At 54.4% G+C, this 21,942-nt stretch overlaps 1 protein-coding gene across 3 annotated transcripts; it reads left to right on the forward strand.

The window, feature by feature from the left end:
• The first annotated feature begins 5,365 nt into the window (after positions 1-5,365).
• On the forward strand, positions 5,366-21,316 carry IMPDH1 (inosine monophosphate dehydrogenase 1). 3 transcript variants are annotated; one of them, XM_037836229.1, is made up of 15 exons: positions 5,366-5,629; positions 9,581-9,682; positions 11,758-11,806; positions 13,868-13,969; positions 14,099-14,173; positions 14,457-14,663; positions 14,817-14,904; positions 15,332-15,531; positions 16,236-16,326; positions 16,543-16,638; positions 17,935-18,078; positions 18,187-18,331; positions 18,976-19,119; positions 19,262-19,345; positions 20,568-21,316. In XM_037836229.1, the coding sequence occupies exons 1-15, from the start codon at positions 5,454-5,456 to the stop codon at positions 20,587-20,589; spliced, it is 1,725 nt and encodes a 574-aa protein (XP_037692157.1). In that variant the 5' UTR covers positions 5,366-5,453; the 3' UTR covers positions 20,590-21,316. The 3 variants fall into 3 exon arrangements, with proteins under 3 accessions (XP_037692157.1, XP_037692158.1, XP_037692159.1); XM_037836230.1 differs by having other exon boundaries at positions 9,584-9,682; XM_037836231.1 differs by lacking the exon at positions 9,581-9,682.
• Positions 21,317-21,942: the final 626 nt, after the last annotated feature.

Here is a 21,942-nt window from a genome sequence, read left to right on the forward strand (position 1 = left end):
CTTGGAATGTCCTCTTCAGGCCCCTTCCCTTCCTAAATCCTAACTCTCCTTCAGAGACCTACTCTAGTTCTTCCTTATGGAACCTGCCCTGATTACTCAGGTGAAAAGCACTGGGTCTTTTTCAATTTCTATAGCACTCATAGTTGGCATGAACCAATGAGCACATAATTACCTTATATCAGGGTTTCATGGCATTTTGGGCCTGATAATCCTTTGTTGTTGGGGGCCAGTATGTCCTGTGCATTTTAGGATGTTTAGCAGCATCCCTGGCCTCTGCCCACTGGATGACAGCAGCACCTCTCCACTTACGACAACCAAATATGTCTCAAGACATTGTCAAATGAACCCTGGAGGGGTAAAATTGCCCCAGTTGAGAACCACTACTTTATATTGTTATTTAGCTTTTAATGTTTCATTGTCTTGGCTAGACCCCTTAATATGTCCTGCCAGGCCTAACACATTGTTAGATGTGTGGTGTGCTCCATAATTACCGGGTGAACAAAACAATACATGCTTTTCACGTGTTAAATGTGCAAGGCCCAAATTACACTTTTATGGGGTGGTGATACTCATATTTGTTCCTAAAAGGTCAGTCCACTCTCCCCACAATCAGATCTTGAGAAACAATATAATTTGTTAGCAAGGAACTTTGCTATGACTACTGGAGAAATTTTGTTGCAATAAATGCAATCCCATAACAGGTATTTCCAAGCTAAAATCCATTTAATTCAAGTGATATATCCTCAAATCAAAGTCTGAATTGCAAAATAATCTGAACCATCCATTGAAGTCCCCTGCAATGGGTGTGATTTGTATTAGATTCTCTGCTGATGGTGTCAGGTTCGGTAACAGGGAAGAGAAGAGGAGAGTTACTAGAAAGATATTTAAAAGAATGATTCCAGTGTCTTCCCTGCCCCAGGAACCTCTCCTGTTTTCCCTTCACGATGGATCATCTCCCTCCTTTTGACCTCCAGGGCCCTTTGTTTATGCCCTACAACTGCCAGGCAGTGAGTGAGTCTTCAGAAAATGCTCAAGGTATTACCCAGCCTCCACCAATCATCACCCTTTGACTAGGGACAAACTGCTTCACCTTCCTGAGCCTTGATTTTCTTGCTGGAGAAATGGGTGTAAAAGATGGGATGCAGTGAGATAAGTTTGCAAAGTGCCTACCTCAGTGTCTGACACACCCATAGGGACTCAGTTAAGGTTGGTCCTCTCCCCACCATTAGTTTCTGTCTCAAATTACAGCTATCCTTGTCTTTCTGTCTTCCTTCATTGTGGTTAACTCAAGGGCAAGAAATGCATCTCATCCTCTTTGCACCCCTCTAACACCTAGCATAGCACCTTGCCCATAGCACCGTGAAGACTGGACAGGGAACCTGCCTTTAGGAAGTCTGCAAATCAAGGGAGTGCAGAGAGGCAAGCACCCTGACTGAACATCACCACTTGCCCCCACTGCTCTGTGTTAATTGGATCCTAATCTTCTCCTAAGACTCTCCTAATCCTATAAATATATTTGATTCATATACTTTTTTTCAAGCTCGAATGGACCCTCTAAATCATCTAATCCAGTACTCTCATTCTCAGATGACAACTCTTAAGGCCCATCGTGGATACATAACTTTTCACGTACAAAAGACTGAAAGAAACAGTTCATTGTCCTGACTCCTTTAGAAGAAAAAGTAGTTTTGCTTTAGTTCTGGTTTCTTCAAATAGTGTGCCTCTAGACCAGGTTTGGCATTAGATGTTGGCACTGGAGCCTGATAATTTTTTGCTCTCAAGGGCTATCCTGTGCACTATGGGCTGTTGAGTAGCATCCCTAGCCTCTACCCACCAGATGCCAGTAACACAACCTCCTCATCCCCGACAGTCGACAATCATAACAATCAAAAAACGTCTCCAGACATTGCCAAAGGTCCCTGGGGGGAGGGGAATAAAAATCACCCTTGGTGAGAATCACTGGTCCAGACATTAAGTGAAATCCCTTCATATGAAATGCCCTCAGGTTATCCCATTGTAATGGGATTATTATAATGAATAGTTTGCTAGCAATCTCATCGCAGTCAACAAGCTCTAGAGAAAAGACAGAGCCACTCTGTAGTGAATTAGCAAGTGCCGGGTCTCAGTCAGTTCTCAGGCCCATTCATTATATAAAGTGTGTGTTATTTATTTATTATATTCTGCTACTTCCAAAGGCCTTCGGAGCAGTCCCTGGCTCATTTCTTTTCCATGTCGCCTGAATATGTTCTGTATATGGCCCAGGAGCCTGGGCTCTTTCAGGTGGGGAAAGGTGTCCTTTCTGTCAGATACCTCCTCACTTTGTCTCCTGATTGACTTTACCTTGCTGCCCCTGGATGCCAAGGTCCCCGGCAGCAGACCATCTTGTTTGCCATTGTGCTCCCAGCATCTCATACCATGCTGGCACATGGGAGGTGCCCAGTAAACTTTGCCAAATGAATATATAAGAGAAATTATAATATCTTGTATTTAGCTGGAGGTCAAAGGTACAGAATGAAGCGTTACCTTCCTTAGTTTACCATAATCATGACTTCTGTTTCTTAAGAGCCTACTGTCCCCAGATGCCATGCCCTTACCAAAAGTAGTCCCCAAATACCTAGGTCCCTACCTGATATTCTATAAAAGATGCACTTACTAAGTTTTATCTTTCAGAAACTTAAATCCACTAGAGTGTTCCTATACCAGACAAGTCCTAAAACCCAGAGGCAACGGCCTCTTTAAGATCAACTATCAGATGCGGCCCCCTTCCCCATACTGTCGATACCCCCTTTTAATATGGACAAGTTAGGGTGCTCATTGCCTAGACACCCCTGAGGATGGAGAAAGAGATTAAGTGAGAGGAAGGAGTAGCAACAAACAAGATAAGATTGAACAAAGGTCTATGAATACTGAAACTTTATATAATTATATATCTATTTCTGGATGGTGGAGTGTTGGAATGGCTGGAAGGAGGTAAATGACATGTTGGAAGGAGGTAAATGACATGTTGGAACTGTAGCCTATAGCATCCCTTGGGATTTGCTCTATAGCTGCTTGTTGAATTGTGCCTTGAAGGTCTTCTTCACCTTTCTGTATATACCTTGTATTGCATAATAAGGAAAGAACTGAAATTGTGGAACTGTAACCCATAAAAATTTTTGAAATTACCTATATGACTGCTTCAGCTGCACATCGAGAGATGACACCTTTCTGTATGTATGTTATATTTTACAATAATGGAAATGGATGAAGTTGTGGAACTGTGATCCATGATGTTCTTTGAGCTTAGCTCCCTAACTACTTGTGAAGTTGTACATTGAAAGTTATGACTGTTATGTATATATGTTGAAGTTTACAATAAAAAACATGAAAAAAAAAAAAGAGCCTACCATGTATCAGGAACTTTACATGTGTTGTCTCATTAATCTCAAGCAACTTAATGAGATAGACATTATTAACTGTTCTGGTTTGCTAATGCTGCCATTATGCAAAATACCAGAAATGGTTTGGCTTTTATATAGGGGGTTTATTTGGTTACAAATTTACAGTCCGAAGGCCATAAAAGTGTCCAAATTAAGGCATTAATATGAGTATACCTTCACTGAAGAAGGGCCATTGGGGCCCAGGGGTCCTGTCTTAGCATACCCCAGGGCAAACTCTGGGCTTCATCTCTTAGCTAAACGTCCTTCTGTCTGAATCTCTAAGCATGTCTGAGCATGAGCATCAGCAAGCGTCTGGGCCTGTGTGGCTCTTTTTAAAGTACTCCAGCAAACTAATCAAGACCCACGCTGAATGGGTGGGGCCATACCTCCATGGAAATCATCTAATCAAAATTATCATCTACAGTTGGGTGAGTCACATTTCCAGGGAAACAACCTAATCCAAATATCCCGCAAGATGGATTAAACATGTCTTTTGGAGGGACATAATATATCTAAACCAGCACATTAACCCATTTGGAAGATGAGGACACAGACTCGGTGAGATTCTGACTTGGGTGTTTATATATTCGGAAGTAAAGCCCAGAGTTGGACTATGGCCCACCTAATTACAGGACCTAGTCTTAATCGGTCTTAATGTACTATCTGCCAAGTTTGCTGTGTTGGGTCTTTTCTTGTACAGAGTGATTATTTCATGAATAGGAACCAGAAAAATGACTTTATCATTCTGTACAATTTAGATCATCCCATCTTTGCCTCTTTAAGATATCTTCAGGGACATAGAAATAATCTTGTTACACAAAATCTTGTCTCTAGTAGAACTCACAGTGACAGGATATTATTTATGGTGGGGAGTCAGAGAAATTGTGTTTTAATCCTGACTCTGTGGAGTGGGTGTGAATAGGTATAGGAAAAGGTACCAGATCTCACTGTTGCATGAGTTCAATTTCCTTTGTGGAGTATTTGCTGAAATGTGTGACCCATAACTCTCCTTCCTTGTAATGCATCTCAGCAATGCCCAATCATTCAGTGTTCTTCAGATTGGCAGATTTTTAAAAAAGTGTATAGTGTAACAATTGTCAGCTGTTTATTTTCTGTCTATCTCTCTCCTCAAATAAATTGCCTGAGGGCAGGTGCTCTCACTTTTCCTTGCCACCTTTGCTAGGTGTTCAATCATTGTTGACAATGATAATAACCATGATGAAATAGGAAAAGGCATGCTTTCTAGTCCGTCAGTGAACAAGTGTGAGCAGCTTACTGTTCAGCCCCACTCCCTCGTTATGCGGTGCCCCAAACTAGGCAAGACGAGGTCCTTATCCTTAAGGAGAGAAGCACTTGTAGCCTTGCTTGTTCCTCCCTCAGGTAGTGGCAGGGGAAGGCTGTGGAAAATCTGTTTTCCTCCGGGCCAAGGTGGAGTCTTTTGAGGGCCAGAGAGTAGGCAAAGGGTGATGGATACTGTCCCCCATCCTTGTTATCCTAGTGAGGGAGGTCGGCGGTCGGTCGGTAGGAGGCGCTCCGGGAGACCACGCTGTAAGGGGCAGAGGAACCAACACGAGATGAGGCAGAGACCCAGGCTAGAGGCTCCCAGGCGCTAAGAGAACCCCGGCCGCTGGAGCCATTCTGCTCTTTTTCTTTCCTGGTTTTCCACTGAAGGGGTCAGGAGAAACTGGAAGGTCTGGGTGGCGGGGAAGGGGCAGGGGTCCTCTCCATTTTCATCCTTGGGCGGCATACACTCACTCCACCTCCCGGAATCCCCTCGCTGATTCGCTGATGGGAGAGGCGGGCTGAGCCTGGGCAGCCGCGTAGAGAGGCGGGGAGGAGCGCGGTGCCAAGGGGTGAGCCTAGAGAACTCCCTGGCGCCCCAACACCCAGGCTGCCCCGCCCCAGCGCTCAGGCCACGCCCCTACAGCCACGCCCCCACCCCGGGAACAGACGTGGCTGCGCTCACCCCCAAGCCCTGGCCCCGGGAGCCTCCAGGCAGAGAGGCTCCCGCCCGCCCTGAGCCGCGGCCTCCGCATGGAGTGTCCGCTCCCACCACGGCCAGGGTCGGGGTCGGGACCGCTCCCGCCGCCGCTGCAGGGAGGCGGGGCCGCCGCTGTTCCGGAGCCTGGAGCCCGGCAACACCCGGGACACGAGACGGCGGCGCAGCGGTACAGCGCCCGCCTGCTGCAGGCCGGCTACGAGCCTGAGAGGTGACGCCCAGGGCAGATCGTGCGGGGCGCATCCGGGGCGGGCGGCTCACAGGGCGAGGTGGCCCGGGGAACCCGGCGGCGCTGCGGGGGAGGAGAGGGGCAGGCGCCACACGCCCGTGCTCTGGCACCGCCCCAACCTCTGACTTCCTGAAATGGGGTTCAGACGCCTCGCACGCGGCTTTGGTTGGGGACACAGGCGGGCACTATGCAAAGGATTTGGAGCTACGTTTACGGGGCAATGGGTAGAAGAGAGGGAGGAGGTTGCAAAAACTCTCCCTAAAATCTTGGCTCTGAATAGGCCCTCGACTACACACCCGACGACACCCGGTCCAACTGCCCCCAACTCCTGGGGTTCAAGCAGGGCTCGTTGGGGCTCCTTTCCAACTTTGCTGGCTCCTCCTTAGCTGTTCCCTCCCAGGACTATCTTCAGAGTCTTACTGGCAGGTGTAGGTGCCCAGATGGATCGCCTCCTCCCGGCTGGGTCACTGAGGTATAAGGAGGCTACCAGCGCTGCTCACCTCAGGGTCTCTCCTAAGACTCTCCCCTGAGGGAATCACTGGAGGAAGGGTGGGGTTGCTGAGTCGGGCCCCAGGGGGACTGGCTAAAAGGGAGGTAGCAGCTAATCTCAGGATTGTATCGCAGCTTGAAATGCAATCCCACTGTCCTTCCTATCCAGAGGATTTGGACTTGTTTCTCTGTCCCATCTGGTGCTCAGAAGCTTGGGGAGGTGACCTGGCAGCTGGGTGGGGGTGGGGGAGGGTGGTCAGAGGAATTAGCCCTGCAGCTCTGCCCCAGGGGCAGGCTGCTGACGTCAGAATTTTGAACAGCTTAGCAGGTGAGACCTGGTCCCGTCTGCACCTGCCGGGTGCCTCTCTAGCGCTGACTCAGGCTCAGGCAACCCCCTATCCTCCCTCCCATCCTAGAAATCCAGCTACTGTGGCCCAGGGCCCAGGGTGATAGCGAGAGGCCACAGGAGCTGAGAGAGCAGGCTGGGGTGCTTGGGGGCTAGATGGAGGCAGTGCCTTGGTTAGGGAAAGCTTTGGAAAAGAATGACTCCAGTGTTCAGGCCCAGCCATGCCAACATCCGTTCTCCAGATTGTATTTCTGCACCAAGGGGTCTTCCCCACCCCACCTCAAGCTTGGAAGAGCCTGTGTAAAACCTGAGCCCCAGTCTGGTGTGTAATGAGATTCCAAACCTGCCAGCTGGACCTCTATCTGCCTCCATCAGCCTGGAGCTATTGGAAGAAGACAGGGATCACGAGAAGTCCTGGGTTTGAATGCTCTTGCTCCCTGGCTTTGAACTAGGGCAAGCCATGTCCGCTGTCCCAGCTCAACACCACCAATGTTGTTATGACCTCTTCCTCCTCAGCTCTGCCCCAAACTCTCCCCCCAAAAGTGTTTTGAAATCTTGTTCCTTCAACAGTCATAGACCACATAAAGACCTCAAGGCTCCCTGCCTGTACCTCCAAGCCCAGCTGGGCATTATTCTCTTACTACACTGGGGAAGGGACCGGAAGGGGCTAGGGCCTGCTTCCCCACCTTACTGCCCTAACAGCTGCTAGGTGGGGAGTCTCAGGGGACCAACAGCCCTTCCTTAGGCCAAGGCGGCCCTCTGGTTGCCTCAGTGTCCCTCTGCATGGAGGAAGCAGCTGGAGAAGATCAGGAAGAGAGTGGGGGGGTAGGCGGGGGCTGGGGGTGGGGGTAGGGAGTGGGGGTGATGGATTAACGGAGTTTCTGAAAAAGGACAGCCTAACCCAGAGCCCAGCAGCTTAGAGTAATGAGGAATCCCTGACACAAGTCAAAGCAGGAGGGAGATGGGGTTGCAGGCTAGAGAGTTGCAGAGAGGTCTGTAGTCCCTAAAGAGGAAACCCTCCTCCCAACTCAGCCTGAAGCCTCCTCTTTCCCTGAGTCTTAGAGTTCTAGGCTGGAGCCGATGTCACATTAAGGTCACCTGCAATGGCAGAACCCAGCTGCTGGGCCTCAGCCCTTCTGGTAGCCACATGGTACCCTAGCCACTCCTGACCCTCTTCTGGGTCTTAGAGAGACCATGGGGCACCCAGTGTGCTCTGTGCCTGCAATCACCATGGCTGCCCTGTCTTTCTTTGGCCAGGAAGTTGCCCCAGGGCAGCTCTGAATGACCAGGGTGCTTCCCCTGGCCAGCCTCACTGCTCTGGCTCTGCGTGGCCTGAGAGATGGGTGTGTAAGTGCTAAGGAATCAGAGGTGCTTCCCAGGCATCTCTGGCAAGCTGTCCTCAGCCCCCAGTTGGCACAGAGCCCATCAAGCCCCACTCCCTCCTTTCCAAGGCGTGGAGTCCTTTGGATGAGGAGGGAAGCTTGGGTTCCAACTAGCAGGTCTGGGGGTCTGTGATGTCCTTAAGGTTGGAGTTTAGAAAACATCTGTGAGTCTTCTCTAGCCAGTGTCATCACCCCAGCTCTGTGGGAAACTTCCCTTTCCCTGTGTTTTCCCTGCAGGGTCCCAGGGGCATCACTGGGGGAGGCTGGGCACCCCAGGGAGCCTCTAGGCTAGGAGGCCAAGCCTCCCCTGGGCCAGGGCTGCCACCACACTGCTGAGAGGTAAACAAACCTAGCCTCCCAGGACTGGGGAGGGAGGGAGGGAACACTCAGGCAGCCACCATGCCAGGGAGAACTCTGTCCCTGCCTGCCTCATTCTCTTCAGCTCATCCAGAAGTGAGCAGTGGGAGCCAAAGGAGAACAAAGAGAGGAGACTGCAGAGTTTGCGTGGAGGGGATTTGCTGTCCAGCTTCTGGTGGAGGAGTAGCGTTAGCAGTTCTGGTCCCAAGAGGGAAGGGTCTGCCCTCTGCCACCCCACTTGCCCCCACATGAATCAATTTGTTACATAATTCTACTGCTCCCATGTAGAAATCTGGGTCTTGCTGGGCACCCAGGGACACCAAACTTCTGCTTTGGGGAATTTTCAAAAGTTTCCTAGCCTCCGTTCTAATTTGGATGCATACTTGTTTGTCTAAGCCAGGTCTGTGTTCCTTCCCCATCTACCCACCACACTCTGCTCCCAAAGAAAAACGAACTCCTCACTGAGGCTCAAACCTCAGTATCTAGGCCACTTTCTGAGCTGGGGCTGGCGCAGATGGCCTGAGGCACTGGGCCAGGAGTCAGAAGCGGGAGTCTGAACTGTAGGTTTTGTATCTGTAAAGAGGGGATACGTAATAACTGACAATTAATAGACTGTGGAGTAAATGTGGTCATTTATGAAAAATGCTTTGTAAACTCCACAGGGTTCCAAGGCTAGCCGCCTAGAGCTGATGGGGGAAGCGGGGCTGCACTGCCCCAAGGTCCAACTCCAGTGTGTTGCAGGACTGTGAACCCAGACCAGTTCCTCAGGGCTCTGGCCCCTGATCAGAGCCCAGGAATTAGTCTTGGGGAAAGGCAAAACCTCTATTGAGGTACCCCTAGGAGTTGGGAATAGGGTAAAGGGAAACTCAAGCCAGCGGGGTCTCGGTGGCTGGGGTGACTCGGGCCCTAGGAGGCGAACGTGGGGCGCACTGCGGGGTGGGGGGCCTAGAGGGCGGGACGAGGAGCGGCGGAGGGGGCGTGCCTCGCCGTGGCTCAACCCCCTTTCCCAGCTAGAGACACGCGCCCCCTGCCCGGCCCCCGCCCCGGCCCGCACGGAGTCGTTGTGGCTGCACAGCCTGCCCAGGCGTGCGCACAGCGGCGGGGCTAGGTTTCGCCCCGCCCTTTATGCCGCGCAGGGCGGAGACAGCGGCTTCCCGCGGGAAGAACAGGAGGGGAGGGCGGCGCCCCGGGCCCGCCCCGCCGCTGCGGCAGCCCCCGCCCCCGGCCCGGTCCGGCCCGCGGCGGCAGCGTGGCCGTGGCGCGGCGTCAGCACCAGCAGTAGCAGCAGCACCAGCAGCAGAAGCAGAAGCAGCGGGGCAACCCGCGCGGATGTTTATGTCGGGTCGCGGTGTCTCCCAGCAGCATGGCGGACTACCTGATTAGCGGCGGCACCGGCTACGTGCCTGAGGATGGGCTTACCGCGCAGCAGCTCTTCGCCAACGCCGACGGCCTCACTTATAAGTAAGCGCGGTGGGCGTCGGCCCCCCCACCTTGGTGCGCCTACCAACGCGCCGCGATCCCCCGGCCCGTACCCTGCACGTGCATGGATTCCCTTACGCCGCCCCCACGGCGACGCCCGGCTTCCCCGGCCCGACTCGAGTGACTTGGGCGTGAGGGGGGCTGGGCAAGGGAAGGAAGGGCGGCCCACGCCGAGCGTATAGGGACGTGGCACAGTGACATCGCGGCCCTCGGTGCCATGCCCCGTTCTCGGCCAGATCCGGGTCCGCCCTGCCCCCTTTCTCCTCCTCATGGGTATCTTGTCCGCGTGGAGGGGGCTTCGGGCGTCTGGGGACGCGAGATGTGGGAGTTATGGGGAGACTTTTCCTAAACCTGGGTCCAGGGCACCCTTTCCACCACCAGGGCAGAGGGGGCCCTGGAGCTCGCCATAAGGTAAACTGCTTGGGTGTTGCTCTCAGGAGAGGCCCAGCTGGGTGATTGGGATGGCTCCCTCTTTTTTTCTAGTCCTTCCATTGTGCCCCTGCTTGCCCACAAGTTGGCACGGTTGCCCCCTTGAGCATGAGTATTGTGTGGCTTCCAACCCCCAAGCCCACCCAGCGTGGGTGGCTGAGTTTGCCTTTTCCCTGGGCCCTAGGCCAGTTGTCCTGCCGGCTGCAGGCCTGGCACCAGCCCTGCCTCCTGCCCGCAGGAGTGTGTTCCTGCCAGGAAGGAGCATCTGAGCCTGGGACTGGGGCAGAGTAGGGATGCTAGCCAGCCAAAAGCCTCCCTGCCCGGCTTCTGCCAGTCCCTGCCTTTGCCAGTAAGCACTCCTGCTTGGTCGGCAGTTTCCCCGATACCAGGATACCAGTCACTCCTGAGGATGGTCCATAGCTGGGGTGGTGGTCAGGTGAGGGGTGTGAATAATACCTGGAAAATGCTAAAAGGCCCAGACTCCAGCATTATTTCCCCTCTGACCTCTAAGTGAGCTAGAGACCTCCTCACTGTAGAGAGGAAGGGCTGCCAAGGGCCAGGGCCAGTTAAAATTCTGTGTTTCTTTGGTGATCTTTGGCAGTGGGGGAGAGTATACCTTTGGTATCTTTTTCATCAACATCTCCTAGGACAGATTAAAGGCCCTACCCCTCCCACCCACCATGTAGCTCATTCCTGAGGGACACCCCCTCCCCACCATCCATTCACACCCTGAGGTGCAGGATCTGGCGAGGTGCACTCCCATACCAGACTTGTCTTTTCCTTCCAGCACTAGGGGTGCCTGCTGCTTTGCTGAGCCCAGTCAGGAGTGTTCCTGCACTGTGGGGCATTCTCTTTTAGGTGTGTCTATCAAGGCCTGCTGTGATCTCAGGCAGGGTAGATCTCAGACTGTGACACTGCACCTTGGCATACCTGCGCAACCTGGCACTCTGCTTCTGGGGTTCTCTGGAACCATGCCTACCCCCCACGCCCCATTTGGCAGCTGCCTTACCTTGGCTGGGGCCCCAGTGTCTTAGTCCTAACTTGTAAGGCTTCCTTCCTCCTCTTTTCCTATCCCAATCCCCGTCTGTTGGTTTCTTCATGTCCACATATAGCTAGAACTCAGCCCCCTTGGGTTCCTCGGTGCTATTTGGAACCCTGTGAGCCAGCACTTGGGTGTGTGGCTTGTCCTGTGCTGTGTTGTGCTTGTGCTATGCTGCACTACAACAGCTGTCCACAGGTGCATCCTCTGTGTTTACTTATTGTCTCCCCCTATCAAGATGGGGGAGTTTCCAAGGGCAGGCATCGTATCTACTATGTGTGGCGATGTGGGAACTTCTATGTCCCATGACAAAGTCTGAGCATTGAAGGCAGTGGGTATTTTAGGCCCATGGCCTTGGTGGGCGCTTCAGGTCCACAGACCTTCTGCTGTCTTTTGGCTGGAGCCAACAAGACGCTGATGGGGAGAACGTGGGGATTCAGCTCTGATGGGGCAGCAGGAATCAGAGGGCTCCAGCCTCTGCACCTCTGGCCTTCTCTCCACCCCCATTCTGCCTCCTCTGGCATGGCAGACCCTAACTCTTTTCGGCACACCTCCCCACTCAGTAACCTTCACTTTTCTGTCTTCACAGCGACTTCCTGATCCTCCCAGGATTCATAGACTTCATAGCTGATGAGGTGGTGAGTGCCTCTTCCCTTTGAAGAGGGTGGGGAGAGGACTGTGTGTGTCTGGAAGAAGCTGGCTTCTCGCTCAAGGGCAGGGTGTGGGAGGGACTTTTCTTGGGAATGTGTTGGATATAGCCTTTATTGCTGCCCAAGAAATTGGCGCAGTGCAATGGTTTAGGCCTAGTGGAGCAGGGGCAGCTGTGGGTGTATGGGGGGTTACTGAGTGGTGGGTCTGGCACAGAGCCCGAGAGTTTGAACCGTTCATGCAGCCTGATTAGGGGTTCGAAAGGTTCTGGGGACAGGGTGGGTGTGAGTGTGGCTCCCTTATCACAACAGACCAAAAGGATGGGACTTTGTCTGAAATGCTGAGCAAGGACATGATAGGAGCCATTAACACGGAGCCTTTGAATCAGGTGGACAGTCTTGTTTGTTGAACCACAATGTACAGGAACTAGCAGAAAGGTTTAAAGGAGTTAAGTGTGGGTTGTATATAAGGACACAGCACCTTGCTTTACAGGAGGGGGTCAGCAATGAGCTAAAGGAGAGAACAGTTTCCTTTCTGCAGTTAATATGTGATAAACTGATAGAAGCCAAGGGTTGGGTGCTGACAGGTGTAAACCATTTCAAGAAAAAGTTAGATTATCTCGTAAGGATTGCATACACATTTTAAAAAATAGTTGATCTCTTTTCTGATGCTGTTATTGATTTTTATTCTGCTCTGGTTCTCATGAAGGGCCAGAGGGCCAGAGTGTCTGAATCTCATATGTTGGGGAAGCTCACATCCAGCCATGTGCAGCCGGTGCCAACTCAGGCAGATTTTTAGGGGGAAATTCAGGTTATTCTGGATCATTCCCTTATGACAGTGACCAGGAATCCTTTTTGGTTTAGCTGCTCAGTTCAACATGGTTTACCAAGCACCCTGACTTTATGCCAGACCCTGGGCTGGGTGCTGGGAAGAGAGGGGTGAAAAGGACCCCTGCCTGGCAGTTGAGAGTCTCCTAGTCCTGTGGCCTCTTTCATCTAGGCTGTAGCTCCTTGTCTACAGGACGAAAGGAAAGGAGAAAGGTGTTTTCTAGATTCTGGGACTAGGGTTCTCAGCCAGGGTCTGTGAATGGACTTCAGGAGCCTGCAAATTTCCAAAATTATATCCCAAAGTCTGTCCGACTGTTTTGGGGGATAGACACTACAACTATTGAGCTGAATCTCAGAGGGTCTATGGTCTGCCTTTACATAACTATTCATAGGCATATGGTTCTCCAGTTTATATTTGCAGTCCTGACCTCTCCCTTGAGCTCCAGACTCTTATTCAACGACTTTCCTGGATGTCTAACAGACTCTTACATCTCAGAGAGCTCCCCGCCTTCCCCTTCCTGGTCCCTGTCTTCTCTCACCTAGAGCTGTGTGGCTGCTCCTGAGTGGTCTCCCTGCCTCAGCCCTGGTCCCCTTGAATCCATCTTTTCTCCACACAGGAGCCCAAGTGACCTCTGTAAAACATAAATCAGATCGAGTCTCTCCTCTGCTTGGGACCCTCCAGAGGCTTCTCATCTCAGAATAGAATCTAAGCTCCTCTCTGTGGCCTTCAAAGCCGTATATCCTTGCCCCCTGCCTGCCTCTCACCTCTCCTCAGCTCCTGCGTCTCTCCCTTTGCTCCACTCCTTGGCCTTCTTTTCTCTCTTAAATGCACGATGCTTTTTCCCACCTTAGGACCTCCGTGTGCACAGCTCCCTCCACCCAGAGGGTGATCCCTCAGGTCTTCACTTGATTGGCTCCCACTTGTCACCCCCCAGAGAGAGGCTTTCCCTGACCACCACCTCCTTCCAGTGGTCATTGGCCTTATTAATCTTTTTCTTCTTTGTAGCCTTTATCTTGATCACCTTGTATATGTATTTTGTATTTGCCATTTTTCTTTCCAGTTAGAATGTAAGCACCATTGTAGCTAGCAGGGACTACACCTGCCTTGCTCGCTACTCTATTTCTGGGGCCTAGCTTGCTGCTGATACAAGTAGGAGCCTGGTAAATGTTTGTGGAGCGAATGACAAAAGCCTTCGTGTAGACTGTGCCTGCATCCCTCCCCAGGACCTGACTTCAGCCCTGACTCGGAAGATAACTCTGAAGACACCGCTGATCTCCTCCCCCATGGACACTGTGACAGAGGCTGACATGGCCATCGCGATGGCTGTGAGTCAGGGGCCTGGATAGAGGTCCCAGGGCCGAGGGGAGGAACCAGAATCGGGGGTGGGGTTTGCAGAGGGAAGGGGAGGGCAGGGGTACATCCCTGGCTCTGACCACACTTCCCTTCCACCCCAGCTGATGGGAGGTATTGGTTTCATTCACCACAACTGCACCCCAGAGTTCCAGGCCAATGAGGTGCGGAAGGTCAAGGCAAGTACTGCTCCCCGCCCCCAGAAAGAAGGTGCCACCTGGCGGCCCCCGCCACACAGACCATCCCACCCTCCCTTGCCAGCCCTGCAGGCTGGTGCACTCCATGACTGATTGCTGTGGGGTGCTGGCTGCCCTCCCCCTCAGTGGGGCACAAAGTTGAACCCTCATTAACCCACTGGCCCCTCACCTCACTGAGGACTCGGACCCCTCTGCCCATAGTACTCAGCTGTGTGCCACTTCCAGCTTCCTTCCAGCCTTTCCCTTCCTCTGTCTTTGCCCACAGAAGTTTGAACAGGGCTTCATCACGGACCCCGTGGTGCTGAGTCCCTCGCACACCGTGGGTGACGTGCTAGAGGCCAAGATCCGGCACGGCTTTTCCGGCATCCCCATCACTGAGACGGGCACCATGGGCAGCAAGCTGATGGGCATTGTCACCTCCCGAGACATCGACTTCCTTGCAGAGAAGGACCACACCACCCTCCTCAGCGAGGTGCCTGCGGGACAGGGAATGGGCAGCCGGGGTACAGAGAGGAGCCCACACCCTGGGGCCTTGGGCTGGTACCTGTGACCAGGGACCAGAGGGAGGCCTGGCTCCCTTCTCTCTCACCTGCCAACCTGCAGGCAAATGTTCCTGGCCCCACAGGTGATGACACTGCGGAACGAGCTGGTGGTGGCTCCGGCGGGCGTGACATTGAAAGAGGCAAATGAGATCCTGCAGCGCAGCAAGAAAGGTAGCAGGAAGTCCTGTACTTCCACTTATTTGACATTGAACTGTTCAAATTATGCTCATTGGGTTCCTGTGGGGTACACTGGGAAATGCTTCTCTGGTCCAAGTTCTTTGAGGGTGGCATGGGTCAGAGCACCTGCCCCTTTTCAGGACAGCCTCACATTTGTGCCCTGGCTCGGGACAGTCGGACCACTGTGGCCCAGCAGGTGAAAGGAGGCCCCGGGACAGGAAATGCTCTGGGAGCTCCCTTGTCTGAGAGGCCCCTGTCCTTAGGAACACTTCCTGGGTGGGTGCTGTCACCTAGTGGCTGATTTCAGTACTTCTGAGGAATTACTGGCACATCCCTGCACCCCCAAACAACACCTGCCCGTTTCCCTGAGGTTCAGAGACAGAGAACGCAGCTCCTTCTCACCTCTGCGCCCCCCCATTAGGGAAGTTGCCTATTGTCAACGACCGTGACGAGCTGGTGGCCATCATCGCCCGCACTGACCTGAAGAAGAACCGGGACTACCCCCTGGCCTCCAAGGATTCCCACAAGCAGCTGCTATGCGGGGCGGCCATCGGCACCCGTGAGGATGACAAATACCGTCTGGACCTGCTCACCCAGGCGGGTGCCGACGTCATCGTGCTGGTGAGGGCAGCACCTGGCAGGAGGCCCCTGTGGGGGGCACGGGCAGGAGACAGAGCCTGGAGGGAGGGTGGCAGAGGAGCGGCTATTGCCTCGGATCAGTCCTGTGACCCTTGGCTGCTCCTTCTCTCTGCTGCTGAGTCCTCCCTGGTGTCAGAATGCAAAGAGTCCCCAGCTGTTGACAACCAAGAACAAATGAGGGGCCCCTTGGAGGGCCTCCCTTGCTCAGGAGTTGACAATAAAATCACAGCTCACACTCATTGAGAACCTACCACTTGCCAGGCAGTATGCTAGAAACTTTACATAGATCAACTCATTTAGTCCTGTCAGCCTCTGGAGAGATAATGATTGTCATTCCCTCTTGTCAGATAAAGAAACTGAGGGTCTAAGAGGTTAAGTTGTGTCATTTGGTGGAACCAGAGCATGACCCCAGGCAGTGGCTCCTTGCTGTGAGGATCAGTCCAAACAATGGGAATGAAAGGGCTTTGGTGACTCTAAGACTGCCCTTTAGGGGGGCTTAACTTTTGTGGGAAAGTAGGCTCCTTAGCGAATCATCTGACAGCTGTTAAGTGTCTTCCCAGGAAGACAAAAGAGCATGCTCATAACCTTTTTCACAATTTCAGGGATTTGTCCACTAAAGGACCCCCCTTCCCCAGTGAGGCTCCTCGGTTGTCTGTACCTAAGCTTTCCTGTCCCCCTTCTCACAGGACTCCTCCCAGGGGAATTCGGTGTATCAGATTGCCATGGTGCATTACATCAAGCAAAAGTACCCCCACCTCCAGGTGATTGGTGGGAATGGTGAGTCCAGGGTCCCCTCTCAGCTCCCCTGCCCTTGCTCTCTCACCATGTAACCCTTCTTCGGTCCCTCAGCATCCCTAGGTGCTGGCATTGCTCCTCGCATGAGGAGCAGAGGGCTTTGGTCATGGGAGGGGATGCTAAACTGGGGTCCCAGGAAGCCCCTGGGCAGGGCAGGGCATCCCACCCTCACCTTGTTCCTCTGTCCCCCACCTACAGTGGTGACAGCAGCTCAAGCCAAGAACCTGATCGATGCTGGGGTGGATGGGCTGCGAGTGGGGATGGGCTGCGGCTCCATCTGCATCACCCAAGAAGGTGGGTGTCAGTAGGAGGCTGAGGGTTGCCCATCGTCACACCCCCGCCGACTCCACTACAGGCTGGGGGCCTCCCTCTTGGTCCACAGATGCGTATTGAATCCTCTCTCTACCAGGCCCCTTCCCAGGGTGACCCAGACTCAGACTCTGCCCTCTGGGACCCACTAACTAGGGGGAGGCAGGTGTAAGCAGACAAGGGTACTGTGAGTTTTCGGTGTGAACCAACCTGCTTCTCAAGTACTAGTCAAGAAGGCCCAATCCGCGGCTCAAGGCTGGTGTGCCCACTTTTCTGAGGTTCTCTTTGGAAGCCAGCTGGGGTTTTGGATGAGATTTGTGATAATCCAGATACTAAAAACTCTCTGAATATATAAGGATATCATACCCCCATGTAATTTGGTAGGGGGTGTCCCCATCAGTGGTTGAGACACCCGGAGGCAGATGTCTGGCTCATGGGCCTGGACACTTGGAATAGTTGGGCCCTTGCTTGCCCTGAAGGGATGTGTCCGGCCCCTCCAGTGAGAGTCACTTCTCTGGAACCCTGAGTGACCCATTTGGTCTTTTCTACCCAAAACATCTTCCCCTTTTGGTCTTCAGGGCCTCTGCTTGTAAGCATTTCTCCTCTTCCCCTTAGCTGACCACCGTGGCAAAACATGGGCCCTCACTCACTCGCTCAGCAAATATTTACTGAGCACCTACTATGTGCCAGTCACTGTTTTAAGCCTTGGTATATAGGAAGGACAAAGACAAAAGGTATAGAGAAGGCTCCCTCTCTAGCATGTTCAGCCTTACATCCATCCCTAGATAAAGGCTGGTTCCTTAGATTTTCCACTTCAGACCTAACACTTAAGGACCTTAAACAATTAAACTTAAAGAAGTGCAAAGATATTAAGAAAACCAGCATCCTTAAGGGGACCATGCGTACCTGATCCTAACAGTTTTTGCGTATGAAAGCCCGGAATGGGAATCTGTGCAACTAGAGGAAGTGAGGGGAGTTGGAGCCCGTTCTGGGGGGTTGCCCTCTAAGGGCCAGTGCTATTCCCTGCCCCCACCGGAATCTCCCATGGTGCTGGAATGGATGGGGTGGCCCAGGCCCTGGGAGTGACATTCACCTGGTGGCATTTGCTGGCTCCTGACTTATGCCTTAGAAACATCTTGGAGCCCTGTCCCTTTCCCCCAGAGTGGAGGTCGGGCACAAGGAGAAAGGGCTGTCCTGAGCCCCTGGCCCCCATCTCGCCCAGCTGTGTGCCTGGCCCCTGGGCTGCTGTGGCCCCATCTCTGTTCTGCCTTCTGCCCCCAGTGATGGCCTGCGGTCGGCCCCAGGGCACTGCTGTGTACAAGGTGGCCGAGTACGCCCGGCGCTTTGGTGTGCCTGTCATAGCCGATGGCGGCATCCAGACCGTGGGCCACGTGGTCAAGGCCCTGGCCCTCGGCGCCTCCACAGGTGCGGGGATGGTGGGCAAGGGGCTGGCCCAGCCGGGTGGGGGCAGCGGGTGGGCTCAGCGCGTGGGCTCTGAGGCTGGAATCTCTGAACCTCTGAACACCACCGCAGTCATGATGGGCTCCCTGCTTGCTGCCACCACGGAGGCCCCCGGCGAGTACTTCTTCTCCGATGGGGTGCGGCTTAAGAAATACCGGGGCATGGGCTCGCTGGACGCCATGGAGAAGAGCAGCAGCAGCCAGAAACGATACTTCAGGTGCCCTGCCCCTCAAGCCTTGTCCCAGGCAGATAAGCCCACCCCTCCTTCAGGCCCTCAGGAGGCCCTCGACTTCCCCAGGTGACACCCAGTCCCCATTTTACAGACCTGGAAGCCGAGGCACCAGGTGTCTGCACCTCCTCACTCAGAATTCATGCTTTTTTTTTTTTTTTTTTAAATTTAAGTACTTGTTTATTTTAAGTGAAAGGGGGAAAAAATCCTCCAGATTGACCATGATTCTTCTGGCACAGAAACTAATGAAACAGCTCAGAAGTGACACCTAAGAGGTCCTCAATGTCTCCCATCTCCATTTCCTCTTTGATTTCTCAGGTTTTTAAACCTCTTCCTATGTTCATTTTTTTTCAGCCTTTAGCGTACATTTTCTCTCTTTGCTCTTCTTTTCTTCTGCGAGCCCCAGCCCCCCAACTACTAGCAGTCTTGATTGTATTTCTCTTTCTGCCTCATTCACTGTCTGAATCAGGGCTTTCCAGGAACCCGAGGATTTTTGTATCCCAGGCCTCTTTACCAGCCCGGCAAGTGGCTGCTTTGGGGTCCTTCCGGGTGGTGTCCCCTGTCAGGGCCCTTGAGAGGTGGGCTGGGGATCTCCTGAGCCGCTTGGCTCAGTGTCCTTGTCCTCCATGTAGTGAGGGGGATAAGGTGAAGATTGCACAGGGCGTTTCCGGCTCCATCCAGGACAAAGGCTCCATTCAGAAGTTCGTGCCCTACCTCATAGCAGGTATCCAGCATGGCTGCCAGGATATCGGTGCCCGTAGCCTGTCCATTCTGCGGTGAGTGCCATACTGGAGGGGGCGGCAGGTGGAGGCAGAATGGGGTGGGGTGCACCTGGGCGGCTTCTGGAGGCTTCCTCCTTCCTTGCTTCTCTCTTCTCTGCCCTCGATGCCCCTGACCTGTCCACCACCTGCCTGCCAGGTCCATGATGTACTCAGGAGAGCTGAAGTTTGAGAAGCGGACCATGTCGGCCCAGATCGAGGGTGGCATCCACGGCCTGCACTCGTAAGTGCGGTGGCCTCCCTGCCCCAGCTGGCTGGGACTTGGCTGGGCAGGTGGGGCTGTAATTCAGAGGCCGAGCTGAGGTTCTAGGGGGACCCCCTGGGCCATCTCCACCAGGGACAGATGCTGCTGCAGGGTGACCCCATCACCTTCTCCCCCAGGGCCCAGCCCACCCTTGAACCCTGTCCTGTAGCCCCCTGTGCGAGCAGGCCCCTCCCCTCCCCTTGGGCACCTCCCCCGAGCAGGGCACGGGAGGTGTGACAGCTAGCCCCACCTGGGCTCCCAGGCCCCTGCTTGCTCAGAAGCTTGGTGGCTGGTGGTAGGCGGCTGGTGGTGCTGGGCTTTTGCTGGCAGAGGCCAGGGGCATGAGCCCTCTGGTGGAGAGAAGAACAGAGAGATAGATGCCAGGCCAGCTGTCTGGGGTGGCCGCGGGTGGGGGCAGCGCTAGTTGGCAGTAGTAGTCAGGGCCTAGTTGAGAGGGCCTGTCTCCCCAGGCATAGGCGGCCATCTAACCTGTGTCTCTTTCTGCCCCACCCTCCCATAGCTATACCTTTCTGCCGTGTAAGTAAACGCGCTGCCCGGGTCAGTGTAGAGTAGAGCAGGGGCAGTCTGGGTGGGATCTGGGCCGGGGGTGGTGGGCATTGGGCAGGGGGTGGCTCTGGGGTATGATCATGGGATATGGACCCTGTTATTGGGCTCTCCTGGCCCCCCACCTCCAGCACCCCGTGGGGAGACACCAGCAGTATCCCCTCATCCAACCAAAGCACGGATCCCCTTCTGGGGTGCAGAGAGATGCCCGGTGAAGCTGCCCTGTCTTGGTCGGACCCGCTGACCACAGGGGCCTAGGCAGCTGTGTGTGCAGGCTGGGGCGGACACAGGGCAGCAAGGTTCAGCTCTCGATCCGAGCTTGTGGGGGACGGAGAGCTGCGCCTGCCTGAACCATCTCCACCCTGGGCCCCGGGGCAGTCTGCTCAGATGTGGCGGTGGCCCGGAGGAACATGGATGTCTCTGGACTTGGACGGGCTCTTTAGGGAAAGAACAGGGCCTGCTCTCTGCTCTCCCCCTGCCCCTGCTCTGGCTGAGAGGCAGGGGCTTCTGCAGCTCTCTGTCCTCTCCCACATCTTGGGGCTGGCTGCAGCAGCCCTGGGCCCTGAGCATGGGGATTTGTGAAGGGGACGGGGTCCACACACCCACTCTCGGTCCCCTTCTTGCCTTGTCCCCACAGTTACGAGAAGCGGCTGTACTGAAGACAGTGGTGGAGGCCGAGGAGTCGGAGGGGGCTTACCCCAGGGGCCTCCCTTGGGCATAGCCTCCCTTCCTAACTGAGCGGTCCACAGATTTGCACTATGGGTTCCCCAGCTCCTTTCCTGGGAGTGAGGAGAGGAGGTCCTGCAGGGTCTGCGGCCTCTCCCCGGGCATACCCCGCAGAGTCAGGGCCGCTCCCTGGGCCAGGCTGCCCTGGGAGTGTCCCCTGGGCTCCCCTTTCTTTAGCAACCCCTCGAGCCCAGCCACCCAGGCTCTCAGGCCTTGCGCCTGCCTCAGGTCTTTGTCGCTGCAGCCTGCTCTGGTCTGGTTCCCATCCCTGGAGCAGCCGGCCCCTCCTGGCTTCTGTAGGGCACCTCCCCCTCCCTCCCCCAGGAAATGGTGCTCTCCTTTCCCGGGCTGCTGCCCCCTCAGCCAAGTGGCATTTCTGGGCTCCCAACCCAGGCCAAGGGGAGGTCTCTGCCCCCTCCCTTCAGCCCCCAGGCCACCCTTGGCCCTGATCCTCAGACCACCCCCCTCCCCCCGTCCCTGGCCCTGGGGAGGAGGCTGCCCTGGTCATGGCTGCCTGCCCATCATTCCTGATCCGCTGCAGGTGTACCGTTCCTGCCCTCTCCTCAGCTGCAGTTGAAGGCTTTAACTTTGCACACTTTGGGGTCACAGTTGTGTGGTTGTATATTAAGTAACCTGAATAAATCAAACAGGTGTCAATGCCTCAAGTGTCTGGCCCTTGCCCACGTGGGTGACAGCCCCCATCCTGGCAGTGAGTGGGAGCCCCAGGCCCCGTCAGAGCTGAGCTGGGGGGAGGCAACAGGCCCAGCCTCCTTAGGAAGGTGATGAGGGCGTTGCAGTACTCACGGAGGGTGCCAGTGCAGGTGGGCTGCATGGTGGGAGGTCTCCAGGCCTGTGCCAACACCAGCATGCCTGCCCACTGCCAGCTGGCCAGCAGCCCTTGCGGGTGGGTGGTACCACAGAGGGGGTCATCATGGCTGTAGAAGACCAGAGTGAGAAGCTGCAGAAAGTACCCACTGCAAGCTGGTAATGCCAAATGGTGCAGCAGGGCACAGGTTGCTGCAGGCCAAAGAGCTGGGACACACCTGAGTGCATGGCAGAGGGGGTTGGCCCCCACTGTTCAGACTCGGCTCAGGACTCACCTCCTGGCCCCAAGCCCCTACTGGCAGAGATGGCACTGACTCCTGGGCTGCTAAAGTTGAGGGGTTGTTGAACATTAGATTGTCTTCTGGTGCCTCTGTTGTAGGTGGGCAGCGGGCACACGGCTGTCCCGATGAGGTACCGACACCACTTGATCGGGAGCGGAAGCCAGGAAGATGGTCTGGGAA

The sequence above is a fragment of the Choloepus didactylus genome, chromosome 5 (assembly GCF_015220235.1).
Source record: "Choloepus didactylus isolate mChoDid1 chromosome 5, mChoDid1.pri, whole genome shotgun sequence".
Lineage (NCBI taxonomy): Eukaryota > Metazoa > Chordata > Mammalia > Pilosa > Megalonychidae > Choloepus > Choloepus didactylus.

Excerpts from the sequence above, each read along its gene's own strand:
- IMPDH1 (XM_037836229.1), top strand. The coding sequence starts at position 5,454 with ATGGAGTGTCCGCTCCCACCACGGCCAGGGTCGGGGTCGGGACCGCTC. Across the intron at positions 5,630-9,580 it reads GCCGGCTACGAGCCTGAGAG|CAGCATGGCGGACTACCTGA; the intron begins GTGACGCCCAGG and ends GGTGTCTCCCAG. Across the intron at positions 18,332-18,975 it reads AGCCAGAAACGATACTTCAG|TGAGGGGGATAAGGTGAAGA; the intron begins GTGCCCTGCCCC and ends TCCTCCATGTAG.